The sequence below is a fragment of the Phalangium opilio genome, unplaced genomic scaffold (genome assembly GCF_054372755.1).
Source record: "Phalangium opilio isolate 3A_F unplaced genomic scaffold, DU_Popi_V2 ptg000009l_1, whole genome shotgun sequence".
NCBI classification, from domain to species: Eukaryota; Metazoa; Arthropoda; class Arachnida; order Opiliones; family Phalangiidae; genus Phalangium; species Phalangium opilio.
This window is the reverse complement of record NW_028324146.1, coordinates 127127-142487: the sequence shown is the minus strand read 5'-3', so window position 1 is coordinate 142487 and position 15361 is coordinate 127127. Positions and strand designations below refer to the sequence as shown.

The 15361-nt window shown below is 40.2% G+C and overlaps 2 protein-coding genes and 1 long non-coding RNA gene across 5 annotated transcripts in view; all 3 read right to left on the bottom strand.

Moving 5' to 3' along the window:
• Positions 1-15361, bottom strand: part of LOC149712155 (glutamate receptor ionotropic, kainate 5-like) — an 83002-nt gene that overhangs the window by 67441 nt on the left and 200 nt on the right. The gene's annotated exons all lie outside the window — the stretch shown is intronic.
• LOC149712157 (uncharacterized) lies at positions 1379-2198 on the bottom strand. Of its 2 annotated transcripts, none has more exons than XR_016370251.1 (3): positions 1861-2198; positions 1589-1722; positions 1379-1524 (listed from the first exon to the last, which is right to left on the bottom strand). It is a non-coding gene; the product is annotated as an uncharacterized LOC149712157 (long non-coding RNA). The 2 variants fall into 2 exon arrangements; XR_016370252.1 differs by having other exon boundaries at positions 1594-1722.
• Positions 5406-15298, bottom strand: LOC149712156 (sodium-coupled monocarboxylate transporter 1-like). Its single transcript, XM_089844903.1, has 10 exons — positions 14712-15298; positions 13801-13986; positions 12482-12636; positions 12277-12417; positions 11528-11663; positions 10284-10491; positions 7947-8101; positions 6271-6485; positions 5598-5728; positions 5406-5522 (listed from the first exon to the last, which is right to left on the bottom strand). Exons 1-10 carry the CDS (start codon positions 15036-15038, stop codon positions 5449-5451), a joined length of 1728 nt encoding a protein of 575 aa, XP_089701029.1. The 5' UTR covers positions 15039-15298; the 3' UTR covers positions 5406-5448.

Here is a 15361-nt window from a genome sequence, read left to right as displayed (position 1 = left end):
TTTTTTTGTGGTTGACCAAGGCTTATCGAAAACATACTACCAAGAAAGCAAAATTAAATTAACGGAAGTAAAAAGAGATTTGATGTTAATAAGGAAGACTTTACTGAGGAGGACAGAAAATATCCCTTCTTGTACGATCTAAGCGACAAGGGGACAAAGATACTAATTCAGAGTGGGAAATCAATGTTGTGGAAACCACTGAAATCTGTCACGTGACCCAAAAATATCTACCGCCAAACTGAAAATTCAGTCGTAGGCGTAAGTTAAAATTTCTACCGTTGGCTGTGTGATTTCCGCCGGTTTTTTTTCGGTCGAGTGGGAATCTAGCTGTAACCGATCCCAGCGTATTTTATAATATAACCGTCTTTTTTGACAACAACCATTAAAGGGTGATTGAAATGGTAAATCAAGTGATTTTTTTACCAATTGGTCGCGTGTTAGGCGCTTGGATTAACGTTATTTTTAGCCATTTTAATGAAGGGCTTCGGCTAAAGTTATTTTCAGTCGCAAATGCGTCAAGTATCAAACTCGTAATTAGCAGGAAATAATGAAACATTTTGCTTAATTATATTTCAAGGATTTTACTAAAAATGCTTTAAGTTTCTCTTATTTATATAACAACAGAAGGTCATACTTATTCTTATTACCAGAAGTATATAATACTTCTCTTCGAGAGAAGTGTACCACAAAGCTGGGTGAGTGTAACGTCATTCTTCCCAACATCATTTTACATTTAGAGCAAGGTTACTAAACCGAATCACATACACGATAAATAGTTCCCTCATCATTATTCTCTTAGGGTTTAAATATTTGGTAAGACGCATGCGCTTGTGCATTTTTGTCCCACGTCAAGACAATCAAGGTTTGTGGGATGATTGCCGGGGATTTAGTGCCAAACAATTATGGAATTCACCTTACGGTGCGATGCCCATTTGTAGTTTGATGAGCGGGAAAGCAAACTAAAAGGGGGAGCCTGTGAAGAATGACGTTACATTACTAAAGCATTAAGAGGATACAGAGTGTCATCCTTCTACTATTATCCCCTTCTGTTATTACGTAACTTTCGAAACTACTGATAAAAGCGAAGGTGTAGATAACGAATAGCATTACAACAAAAAGCGTTGAAAGGTAAGGTTGCGTCTGTTTTTCCTCTGATAACTAAATTCATTAGCTCTTAGATAGTGGATTGAAAGCAACTAAAATTACAGAAAAGTAAACGTTATACTTCATAAAGCCTTCATAAACCTCCAAGGCTTTAGTTGTAAAGGTTTCGAAGGGGTTTTTTAATTTTTAAGTACGTTCTTAGTCATAACTATTACAAGAGGATTCATGTTTATCCAGTGTTGATTTTGCAACGTGTTATGGCCATTTAACGCAAGGGGGGACTATCTCTCTCAAACTTTGGGCTTTCTTCCGAAATTCGTCGCACTCGAGCCTGCATGGGGTGAGTGACGTAGCTGAATGTCTAGGATTAGCTCCAAAACGTGTAAGGCGGGCTCATAGTATGTATGACTTTGTCTGTCTCTATTGAACTTAGGACTTAAAAAGGGTGTTTGCTTCAACTGAGATATTAAAAGTGAATTGATACCTTACTATATTAAATAAAACACAACCATGGATATTTTAAAAATTTATTTGCTTCAACTGAGGTTTGCTAAACCGCGCAGTGTAAACCGGCATTATTTGCCTTAGGAAATTCCCAATCAAATACAAAATATCAACCTGTAAGAATTAAGCCTTGGTTAACTACACTTTAGAAATTAGATTACATTGGTTGTCAGTCTAAAATTAACGTGACATGGACAGTGTGAAAACTAAATATTTAAATACTAAATAATAGCCTAATTGGCAATTATTTACCTTGGTTAAACTATGTCAATCATTATATTTTAATATATATGAAATGCAACGGACATGAACCCGAGCGGCGGCCGAGCCGAAGGCCCGAAGCTGATGGGTACTCTACTCGAGACTCTCGGCATGCTCTCGGGTAGAGGATGGGAGAGGCGAGGAGAGGAGAATGGAAAAAAATCGAGGGCAAAAACGCTACGTCTTGTTTTATTTTTTAAGACATTCAGTGACGTCTCTCCTAGGGAAAACATAGGTGTCGTGCCCCCCCACCATCCGTTCCAAAACTCCGAAAAATTACCCCCCATTATAAGCCAACCTATATAAGCGGATGCGAGTTTAAGAACCTTGCATTTAACGCATCAGTTTCAGTGTAATAGTGACGTAGTGGAGACATTTTTAACGAAAAGGAATTACTGTGGTTTTCTTGAAGCTCACTGGATTAACAATCCATATGGTTATGGATAAATACTACATATTATGGTTTTCCAACTAGGGCCATTGTAATATGTTCGGTTCACTAGCAGTTATGACGTGGCTTTAAAGTGAGGCGAAAGCTTTTTTTTCACGTAGTATCAGAAGTGAAATGAAACTAGAAGTGAAGGGCTCTAGCATTGGTAGTAGATCCTGGCACTAGTGAACAAACTTGAGGATTTTATGCCACCGCTTCCCACGCGCCTACACTAGAGAGAAAAAAATTGGTCGAGTTCCAAAAACATTTCCTACCCCCTTCCCCTCAACCTAAAGCCGCGTAACACGGACGCGGCTCCTTGAATCTAGTTCGGCCGTCTACCACCGCGAGCGTCTCACCTATTGGAGGGAAAATTCAGAAACCGCCACTAGAGGGCCAACAGTTCTTGTCTTATCAAGAATATTCACCTTCGCCGAGTGAAGAATTTGGTACTTCTGGTCTCATCTCACTTTTGGTAGTATTTATAAATATATCGATATATACTGAAATATATACCTCCCTTTGAAAAAATGTAGTGTTTATTAAAAACGGTAAAAGAATTAAATCGACTATCTATGGACGCAGCATTGTCTATTGGTTAAGGATGATTAGATAATTAATTTCTGTAGTCAATTTGTTTCGAAATATAACTTGAATTAGTTGTATTTAGGTGCGTCTTATGTTAACGCTGGGGACGCGTTTGCGAACCTAAACCTAAATCATTCAAAAATTATGTTATCATCAAGATCCAGTTATATCTGGAAGTCTTATCTTAAAATAGAGAGAATGAATAAGTTCGCTAGGTCGCATAGAAAATTTCACTACGTGTGTTCTGGATAACGTAAATTTTTTTTTCATACGTGGCGTGATGACGCAGGTTTAAAAGAATCAATACTATGCCTTGCACACTTCTACCTTTAATAATACGCTTCTGCTAGAAAATGGCTCAATAGAATTCTAATATGGGAGAGTATTGGAATTGTCTAAACAAGATGAGCAAGCTGATATGTCTTTCTCCACATTTGTGACATTTTTCACGTTTTGGGGGTCAATGTTTGTGGGTCCGTACCTCCGAAACTAAGCGTTGTAGACCCCATGTTCTTTGACACTTTTCACTCAGTTTGACCCAAAGAACACACCCTTTAATTTATGACATGCTTATCAGAAACACCCTGTATAGGCTATATCTTGCCTGATTGATTTAATTTAACGTATTTAATTTTTTATATCAAAGTCGGTTTATTATGAGCTATATTTTACCACAACTCCTAACAATTAACACTCACTAACAATCATAATGCTTATTATTTAGCTCAAAGCAACTTCGTTTAAAGTGAAATAGGCCGGAACACGACGATAACTGCATGGTTTGAAATCTTATCATATTTGGATCCGCTTTCCACGAAGCAGTGAAGATCTCGTGAAAAGGAACGCCAGTTTCATGGGAAGGACCGACAACACTCAAACAGGGTTTGCAAATAACAGAGACGAAAATATGGAAGAAACTACAACCAAAAGTGAAACAGCGGGAAATTCTAGAGAGTCCAAAGATAAATCTGAACTTGATGAAAATCTTATGGACATAATTGGAAACATCGTGACATTGAAAGTCAAATTAAGTACCGTCAAAGAGAATCTTATTTCGACTCGGAACGAAAAAGACGAACACCTGAATAAAATCATAGAAGATCTTGATAAACTTCGACTTGAAAAGGAAAACCTCCTTGAAAAATTGCAAACGCAAAAGCAGAGATATCATTACAGCAACATCAGCAGCAACAACGTTAACAACGGAGCCAATTCGGGATTCCAAGTATTCAACATTGGAGCACCAACGCGAGATGACCGCAAGAAAAACAACCAAAATGAAAAACCGAAGGATAACTTCCCTTTTGGAGATAGAAAGCAATTTTCCAACTTGGGAAAATCATCGTTTCGTGAAGACAATGACGTGGATTGGCAACGTCGAAGAATTTCCGAAATATCGGACCAGATAACGCGTTTGAAAAAACAAATGCAAACGGTTTTGGAAAACAAAAATGTTGAAGTAAGTCAATTGGAAAACGAAATTGGAAAAATAGAAAGGGAAGAAGAAGCGGAGATCGAGAAACTGAAAGGAATGATAAACAAACTAACTAACAAAAATGATGAAGTTGAAACTATCAGTCACAATCTATCAACAAGAAACTTCGAACTAGAAGCTGCGGTGGAAAAGGAGAACGAAACCGCGGACAAATTGCAAATGAAATTAGATGAACTGCACTCGGAAAATGGCGAATTATCCACTAGGAGTGTTGGACTAACCAATAGGATTAAAGAGCTGGAAATGAAAATAAGAAAAATTCAAACTGAGCATGAAGATGAGATTAAGGAAATGAGAGAAATAATGGAAAAACTACAAGCGGAAGTACATCAACGATCCAATTATCAAATACTTGAAGAAAACGAAACCTCGTGAGTCGTGATATTTCCAACAAAAAGAAATTAACACCGTTAGTGGCGATTAGACAGACGATAATGTAATGTTAAATGTCATAAGATTGAAAGTAGTATACGCAAAAATAAAGTATTTCTGGTATTTAAAGAGTTACTGCCCTAATTTTCGTCATCCACAAACTTAAAATACGAAAAAAATCCTTGAAAAATCTAGTTTATTATGATATGTTTCGTAGAAATTTATAAAATTGCAATCAAAGTTTTGTGTTTGGAAAAGGCCTAGTTCAATTTTGTTTCGATTGATGACGTAGTAAGGAGAAATTTTCTCTCTAGATGTCGCTCACGTGACGCCTGTAACTGTCTCAGCGCCGCGTTAAGCCTACTTTATTCAGATTCGCGCGGCATTAGTAGGCTCGGGAGTCTCGGGCGCACGCGCTTGGCTTTTCCGCGAGATGCCGTGAGTGACGTATCAAGGAGAAAAACCCGCCAAAAGTCTTCTCCGCGAATTTGCCTTGGTCCCCCAAATTTCAAGTTTACGAAGTGTTTTTTCTGTGTTTTCTCTCATATTTAAACATTAATCAAGCATATTTTTGGAATCAGAAGAGTTTTAACTCTCAAAAAAGTAAGGTTTTCTTTAGATTTGAGATAATTTTTAAATCATGTCGCTATTCCTTTAAAAATCAATTTTTTATCAAAAACCCATATTCTTTAGTTTACATATTCTTCCAGGAGCTTGGTCGACAAACTAGGTGACACAATAATTTAGGGTTTGTTTCGACTGGTCCAACTGAAATACATTTTACATCTTAGTATCATTGGCTCGCGAGTGACTATACTTATTTTATTGTTATTTGTGACTTACCAAAAACGTACGACAAAACATAACCGAAAAATATCGTCGACACTGTTCCAACTGGACCAAACCACGCGAAAGATATCCCAGAAAATGGGAAGAACATCTTGCCAGTCGGAGTGCCACTATTCATCTCAGACCTAAGAAATCAGATAAGGTAGTCATTGTGCCATGTTAAAAAGAACAGTGATGAGAGTGAAGTGACTATTCATATGCAGGTAATACTACCGCGTATTAATAAATTAAACTAAAACCAGAAGTGAAATGAGACTAGAAGTGAAGGGCTCTAGCATTGATAGTAGATCCTGGCACTAGTGAACAAATTTGAGGATTTTATGCCACCGCTTCCATCGCGCCTACACTAGAGAGAAAACAATTGGCCGAGTTCCAAAAACATTTCCTACCCCCTTCCCCTCAACCTAAAGCGGCGGAACACGGACGCGGCTCCTTGAATCTAGTTCGGCCGTCTACCACCGCGAGCGTCTCACCTATTAGAGAGGGAAAATTCAGAAACCGCTACTAGAGGGCCAACCGTTCTTGTCTTATCAAGAATATTCACTTTCGCCGAGTGAAGAATTTGGTTAGCTCAGTACTTCTGCAGTCTCATCTCACTTCTGATTAAACTAAAACGTATATTGTAAGTTCCTTTAGGGCTAGAAATTCTCGAGCATGTCTGACGTACCCTATGATATCGTGTAATGGGAGCCCTGTTGGGAGGATTTCATCTGACTCGAGATTTGTAGCGTTGGAATAAAATACGTTTGTTGAATTTTCAGTGAATGATAAGCAACCAGCTGTAGACGACGGTAACTTGTCGTGATTTATTGGATATATTTGAGCTCCAATAGCAATCCACAAGAAAATCAATGTCCCTAAAAGCAAGGCTACCTTCGTAGCCTTCAATGAAAAATTGTGACATTCGATTCAGACGGAGCCTCCGAAATGAACTAGGCCCATGCATGTCGCGAAGCGAGAATATTTTTTTAACCAATTTAGTTCGCTGTGGTTTTACGCTTGGGGGCGCTTACATGGCCGTAAAATAAACAAAGTTGAACCCCGTGACCCTGTCGACTGCTTAAGTATTTGGGCCAAGGTCACGGATTGTAAGTATACGTTTTTATTACTCTTACTGAATTGTTTTAAATGAAATAATTTATTTTGTTGTCCTCAATACAATTTAACCGAAAGATTCAATAAAAAGTGAATAGCCCCAAAAACATTTACGTTAATTTTAGGATGAAACCTTTCTCTGTCATAAAAATTTTATGACTGACCCCTAAAACATCAACGATAATTTAAGGAAGACCCCTGTCGCAACGGCAATATAAGCGCCATCTCGTACACATATGGTGAAAATATTTTCCTAAACAAACGGGATATTTCCCCACGTAAAATTTGACATGCAAGGGCCTAGTTCTTTTCGGAGGCTCTGATTCAGACAACATTAGAAAAATAATGGGGCCTACAAATACCAACCTTTTCTAACTTAAAGCCTAACGAAAATAATTTTGATTTGCTCATTGTCAAATATACTGAGCGTACATTACAATTTCATAGTTACAGTTATCCCAAGAAGTGATATCTAGTTTATTAGGGAGAAGGTATAAGATGCCTTTGTATTCGCCGGGCGCCATAGTCCCAGTCCCCCTTTCAAAATACAAGGGGGGACGTAAAAGGAGGCGATGGGCGCCATAGTCCCAGTCCCCCTTTCAAAATACAAGGGGGGACGTAAAAGGAGGCGCCGGGCGCCATAGTCCCAGTCCCCCTTTCAAAATACAAGGGGGGACGTAAAAGGAGGCGCCGGGCGCCATAGTCCCAGTCCCCCTTTCAAAATACAAGGGGGGACGTAAAAGGAGGCGCCGGGCGCCATAGTCCCAGTCCCCCTTTCAAAATACAAGGGGGGACGTAAAAGGAGGCGCCGGGCGCCATAGTCCCAGTCCCCCTTTCAAAATACAAGGGGGGGCGTAAAAGGAGGCGCCGGGCGCCATAGTCCCAGTCCCCCTTTCAAAATACAAGGGGGGACGTAAAAGGAGGCGCCGGGCGCCATAGTCCCAGTCCCCCTTTCAAAATACAAGGGGGGGGCGTAAAAGGAGGCGCCGGGCTATTTCGCCTCTCCTCAGTCGGAAAATATGAGTGTAATTTTCGTCCCTCGCGTCGTCGCGCTGACGTGAGTTTTCAAGAACCAATGAGATGCTGGTTGTAATTTAGAGACGGGGATTGACTCCGGACAGGCTACGTTTGGACTGGAGATAAAGCTGGAAATCTGAAGGCGAATTTATTCCTTCTCCCTAATAAACTAGATATAACTTCTTGGTTATACGAGAAACTAGCGAAGAAATGTATTTAGCACAGCGATACCTTAGGATTTGCTCGAGGGAAGAATATTGCAAGAATCATTACTCCGCAGATTGGACCAGATAGGCCCATTACGATCGATGAAAACGTTTTCATGGCACCACCCAAAAACGGAACGACGAAACTAAACAATACCGCAATTACTCCATAAACAGCCGCTAAAAATAAATAAAATAATTGTGTTTCATTTTCTAGACATGACTAAGCATCTAAAGCATGGTTTTCACTTGACCGAAAAACACTACTTTGCAGCTGGACGTCAAACGTCAGATTTGTTTTTTACGCTGTCACCCAGCGTTATAGCGTTTTCACTTAGCGTAGTTCCAGCAAATAAAGGAACCAAGGCTTAACAGATAAACTGAACACTGCACTAATTGCAGCCCATCTATTGTCTTTCTTCGTTGCAATCTTTGTTTCTAATATCATACAGATTTGTATTGTTCCTAACCTCTTCAATAGGGACTTGGCTGTACTACGTCATGCAACGTCAGGCTACCTTCCTCTAGTGCTAAAAAACATACCAGGGGCTTATATAGCTTTCATTCTGTTAAAAAAACATACCATAATGGCGCTGGGGGCGGAGTTAAGCCCGAATTGCCAAGTCCCTATAAACCTTTCAGCATTGAACTTCGATCGGCATTCTCAGGGATTTGTACTAGTTACTGACTCCGTTAGGAACGACATAAATAAAAACATGGCGGACCGCAGAAGGCCTCGACGCGTGGTCGAAAATGACGTCATGACTCTAGCTTATTGCTGATTGGCTCGCGCAGAGCGTTAACGTTGAACGCGGCCGAAAACATAGAAAGCTAATATCGCCAGTGCCACACTCAACGTAATTTCTGTCCAGCGTAACTGTGTCGCTTGACGTCGCGGGCGAAAAGTCGTGATTTACGCCAAGTGAAAACCATGCTTAAAGCGCCGTTGTTTTTGTCATATACAATTCTAAAACCCTTTGTTTGTGTACTTTAAAGGTGTAAACAAAGGTAATAAACAATGCAGTGAAAATATTCACGCCTTTACAAACTTCTTTATATATTGTTTATTTCTACTCATTTTGGCAGGAATAAATAGATTTATCTACTTGAAATCTTTACCTCGCCATTTTCTGGGTGACTGGGTCCATCTGCTTGAACCAGGGAGGAGGAATGTAGAGGAGTGGCCAAAGGTATTACGGAGAGGTCTCCATTTCGCGGTCTGGAGAGAGAGATCTACCCGAGGCCGACTAGTAGCTACTACGCATCAGCGGTGCGCAAGTACGTCATCACCGACGTTAGAGAGAGAGAGATCGACCCGAGACCAACTAGTAGCTACTACGCATCAGCGGTGCGCAAGTACGTCATCACTGACGTTAGAGAGAGAAAAAACCAAGTTTCAAATTTCTAAGCCTAACGACTCGCGCCGTCGCGACTCACGCGAGAGTAAATTTTAGCAGCCGACGGTCCGGAGAAAAAAAATCGCGCATGCGCCTGAAAAAAAAAGAGCCTCGGTTAGGTCTCAGAGCTCTAACCCGGAATCTGCGAGAATTCTCTCTCTCTTTTTACAACGTGCGTAGACCACTCCTTTACAACATTCCTCCTCCCTGCTTGAACTAAATGGGAGAGGAGATGTAGAAACCGTCACAACTCACGTCACACCTAAAGTGTTTGAACTTGGAAGTCAAGTGGTATTGACGTAGCTTTTGATCAATCTGCGCCTAACCCTAATGTAACAATTTATCTTTGCGTTGTGTGAACGAGTAAACCTAGAGTGAATAACCAATTAAACGCGAGGAAGGAGAAACTGAAGTTTTAAGCCCTTCCCCTTACCTTCATTCAGATATAATATGGGGTCTATAACTTCTTAAATATTCCAAGTAGAAGACAGAGAGAATTTATAATAGGGAGTGGAAGCTCTTGCCCTTGACAGTGCTAAATACAATGTAGCTCAAACAAGTAGGCTGCGACGCTAAAACTGGCCAGGTAAATTTCCGGTCACATGACTCTCCTTTAATTTTAAAGTTTGCCCTCAATCACTGTTGGTTGTACAATTAGCCAATAAGGGTTGGCGATTTCGAGTGCGACTGGCGCCATTTGGAGTTATTTTAAGTCAGACGTTTCCCTTTCCCTAAAAAGGTAGTGTCCATCTCCCCTAGACCCTCCCGCAACATTCTAGACCCACCCTAGAGGGAGGGGCCACAAAAAATAGTACCGGAAATAGACCTGGCCAGTTTTGTTGATCACGTGATTTTTTGAGCTACATAATATTCCTCAGTTTCTACTCCCTATTATAAATTCTCTCTGGTAGAGAAATCTATATATTCCTGCCTATGGCAAACCTTGTTTCACGAATTAAACTTACTCAGAACTTTACAAGTGATAATATTGTTTCTGTCGTTGCTGGTCAATCGAGGACAGTAAATTTGCATAAAATCGACCAGAGTGACGGCGGCGAAAGCGTTAATATAAGACGAGAACGTACTAAGTGCCCCACTCAGAATACCCGACAGGGCTAATCCAGCTAGCCCAGGGGTGTTACTCAGAGTTACCTCAATAGCGTGAATCAAGATCTGAAATTAAATTTTGTATCAAATTGACTTCGAGTCAAGTTCCGTCTACAAATTTAAGCAGACTAATGCCTGGTTCCGAGGGGTCGGACGTTTGTCAAAATCCCGTACACTTCGTTTGAAATCTGTTTAAAATCTCTCTCGAAAATCTCGAAATCCCGAAATCTCACGTCAAAATCTAAAAATCTTAAAATCTCATGTCAAAATCTCGAAATCCCGAAATCTCACGTCAAAATCTAAAAATCCCAAAATCCCTACCTTAAAATCTGAAAATCCCGAAATCCCTATTTTAAAATCTGAAAATCCCGAAATCTTCACCTAAAATCCCGAAATCTCACATTAAAATCTAGAAATCCCGAAATCTTAAAGTAAAATCCCGAAATCCCGAAATCTTAAAGTAAAATCCCGAAATCTCATCCTAAAATATCAAAATCAGAAAATCTCCTCGAAATCTGAAAATCTCTTCGAAATCTGAAAATCTCCTCGAAATCTGAAAATCTCCTCGAAATCTGAAAATCTCCTTCAAAATCAGAAAATCTTCTTCTAAAGCCCGAAATCTCCTTCAAAATCTGAAAATCCTGAACAAAATCCCGAAATCTTCTTCGAAATCTGAAAATCGCGTTCAAAATCTGAAAATCTCCTTTAAAATCCCGAAATCTTAAAATCTTGGACTAGATTTCCAGATTTATAAAATCTGAGTCAGAATCTCAAAATCTGGGGCAAAATCTCAAAATCTTTGTCAAAATCTGAAAATCCTGAACAAAATCCCGAAATCTTCTTCGAAATCTGAAAATCGCGTTCAAAATCTGAAAATCTCCTTTAAAATCCCGAAATCTTAAAATCTTGGACTAGATTTCCAGATTTCTAAAATCTGAGTCAGAATCTCAAAATCTTTGTCAAAATCTTGAAATCTCAAAATCCCGTACACTAAAATGCCGAACGTCCGACCCCTCGCCTGGTTCCAAGAATATATTCTACTCAGGACATAATTCTGGTATTTGTATAGTTTGATTCAAAATTAGATTAAAATGTGTTTGACCTGGTCCATAGAAGTGACGTCACTGTTGGGATCATTGAGTGGATCGCAGTTGGCAAAGCGAGCATAAATAACCAGTGTCAAAAGAACCAGCATAACCTTGAAAATTAACATCATAAATGCGCTCAACATAATTGATCTGTGAAATGAGAAAATTCCCAGTCAACTTATATGATTTTTAGCCACATCGTATAATAGGATAGTAGCAGAAGTGTATGAGAGGAAAAGTATGAAAATGGCCAAAAGTGGCGAGTCATCAGAGTTTCGCCGTAGTTGACCGTTTTATTGGCGTAGCTATACTGGGACTGTTCACTCCCTTAAAATAGGTCTTGTGCTAATTCGCGGTTACGCGTTTACCGTCGTCTGCTATTTTGTATGCTAGAACTTCCTCGATTTGTGTTTGTAGTCAGGACAGAGTAGCTGCTAATGTTTTAAGAGGTATTTGAAGGTTTAAGTAAGGTTATCGAAGCAATAGAAGAACACATAAAACTAAGATACGTTTAAAATTAATCTCGGTAATTTAGCTATAGCGCGAGCAGCTTGCGTCGTGATGCGCGTGATGGAGTGGGCTATGGTTAAACCAAGGAGCATAAATGTCTGAACCACTTTCAGTCGCGAGTTTGCAAGTCCATCAGTCACAAGTAAACTAAATAGTTATTGACGAAACTTTGATGTCCGCGGTTTTTAACACAGGCTCTATGGCCATTGTCAAACTTTCCCTCTCATCCACATTTGATAGTAGTGATATATACTTTTGAGCATCCTTAGCGCATTTAACACTGAGAAAGCGTTGAATTCCCGCTTGATTCGTTCCATAATCTTTGAGAGCAAAAACAATCCCCATTGCGTATAGAGACCACATTGAGTAACGCGTAGTTTCAGTTTCAAGGACCCTGCGTTTACGATAATTTTATATATAAGTTGCTACTCTACTTAGGATTACGTTAAACGTCATACGTTAAATGAAGACGATCTCCTTCGACGACTGCAGTTGTCCAAACTTCACCAAGGCCACCAACGTCTATCGTACCTTTGATTATAACTAACAGAACGCATGAAAACATGAGTACGGTTTGTAGTACATCCGTCCATACAACGGCTTTGAAACCTCCCTATGTTTATTTGGAAAAAGTGTCAAGGGTGAAAGGACCAACGATTAACTGAGTTATATCAGAAGTATATAATACTTCTCTTCGAGAGAAGTGTACCGCACCACAAAGCGGGGTAAGTGTAACGTCACTCTTCCCAACATCGGAACACTTAAGGCAAGGTTACTAAACCGAATCACATACGCGATAAATAGTTCCCTCATCATTATTCTATTAGCGTTTAAATATTTGGTAAGACGCATGCGCTTGTGCATTTTTGTCCCACGTCAAGACAATCAAGGTTTGTATCCCGGGATGATTGCTGGGGATTTAGTGCCAAACAACTATTGAATTCACCTTACGGTGCGATGCCCATTTGTAGTTTGATGAGCGGGAAAGCAAACTAAAAGGGGTCCCTCGCCTGGGAAGAATGACGTTACATAACTAATGTATTAAGATAATACAGAGTGGCATCCTTCTCCCATTATCCCCTTCTGGTTTTATTAACTTAATTAATTTAGAGAATTTATGGTTAAAATGGGTCGTATAAACTAAGTAGGGATACAAGAACTAGGGCTTTTGTGGGTACAAAATCGTCAGGTCATAAGCATGAGGAGATTAGGGTTAAATATTTGCAGAGAAATCAACGCGCAGGGGCTGGACTGCCATTCACAACGCTAGCCGACTCACACTGCCTCATGCTGTGATTATTGGCGCCAAGGAAATAGCCTATGATGGCGGCCTCGCCCTGTGGTGTTTGCTTTTCTTATGGCAATAATGGAATGACCAGAAGTAAGATGAGACCAGAAGTACTGAGCTAACCAAATTCTTCACTCGGCGAAAGTGAATATTCTTGATAAGACACCAACGGTTGGCCCTCTAGTAGCGGTTTCTGAATTTCCCCTCTCCAATAGGTGAGACGCTCGTGGCGGTAGACGGCCGAACTAGATTCAAGGAGCCGCGTCCGTGTTCCTCGGCTTTAGGTTGAGGGAAAGGGGGTAGGAAATGTTTTTGGAACTCGACCAATTGTTTTCTCTCTAGTGGAGGCGCAGCGATGGAAGCGGTGGCATAAAATCTGCTCAAATTTGTTCACTAGTGCCAGGATCTACCACCAATGCTAGAGCCCTTCACTTCTAGTCTCATCTCACTTCTGCTTAGGGTAAAATTTAAATGTAGAAAGGTTTTTACCAGTACGCAGTAGAAAGTACAGACGAGACCCGTAACGCTTGACGTCACCCAGTAGGGAATTCCCGTTATTTTGGTGATGGCGAGGGCTGGAACGTACAGCACCAATCCCAAGTAGAAGACGTTCGTGATTAAATAGAATCCAGAAAATAGAAGCCTCGTCACTCGGTCGAATCTATTTTCCAAGTACTGATAATAATAATAATAATCTGAGCTTTGTCTACGAAGGGATTTCCACACTAAGCCTGTGGCTTGTTTACAAGTGGGTCCCTTTACAATGCATAGAGGGGTGCAGGTGGCTAGCCCCTATGCCACAGCTAACCTACAGCGCCCCCTATACTAACTATTACCAAATGTGGATGAGAAGGAAAGTATGACAATGGCCATAGAGCCTGTGTTAAAAAACGCGGACATCAAAGTTTCGCCAATAACTATTTAGTTTACTAGTGACTGATGGACTTGCAAACTCGCGATTGAAAGTAGTTCAGACATTTATGCTCCTTGGTTTAACCATAGCCCACTCGATCACGCGCATCACGACGCAAGCTGCTCGCGCTATAGCTAAATTACCGAGATTAGTTTTAAACGTATCTAGTTTCATGTGCTCTTCTATTGCTTCGATAATCTTACTTAAATCCATATTATACCTTCAAATACCTTTTAAAACATTAGCAGCTACTCTGTCCTGACTACAAACACAAATCGAGGGCGTTCTAGCATACACAATAGCAGACGACGGTAACCGCGTAACCGCGAATTAACACAAGACCTATTTGAAGGGAGTGAACAGGCCCAGTATAGCTACGCCAATAAAACGGTCAACTACGGCGAAACTCTGATGACTCGCCATCACTTTTGGCCATTTTCATACTTTTCCTCTCATCCACTTTTGATACTACATATCCATTAGCTACCTCGTAAATGCTGGTGTATTCCATATTATGAAATACGGGAACCATAGTAAATCCGATGATTATTTTAGTGGCTGCTCCAGCGACGGAACTTATCTGATACTGCGCACCGTACAAGTACATTTCTCCCACACCCCCAGCCATAGCAATAGCTGAGAAGATGGTGGCCATGATGGAGAAGGCGACGGGGATGACGGACATACGGCGATCGGCCAACAAATACTCCGACGTCGTAGCTTTGTTACGATTACGACCCGTAATTACTCCAATTATCGCGCAAACCAGTAACGTTACGCCAAGCACCACGTAATCAACTATATTCAAGAGCATTTTAAAATTGCTTTGAAAGAGCTTCTATTTCTGCGCAACTTCGACAAGACGATAGAGAAGTCGTAATAAAATTTTCTACACATTAAGAGGCCCATTACATAATTATTTTATATAAACTTTCGATTAAATAAGTCATTTTAGTAAATCGTAGTTTATCGCGAGATTATTTCAAAGCGCTAAGAATATTTCACAGCCGCTCTTGGAAAGTTATCCAATAAGCTATAATGTTTCAATGACGATAAACGTATCAAATATCATTAACGCAATAATACAACTGCAAGGGTCCAGTAACTTTTTTGGTCGTAAATTACAGTTCTGTGACA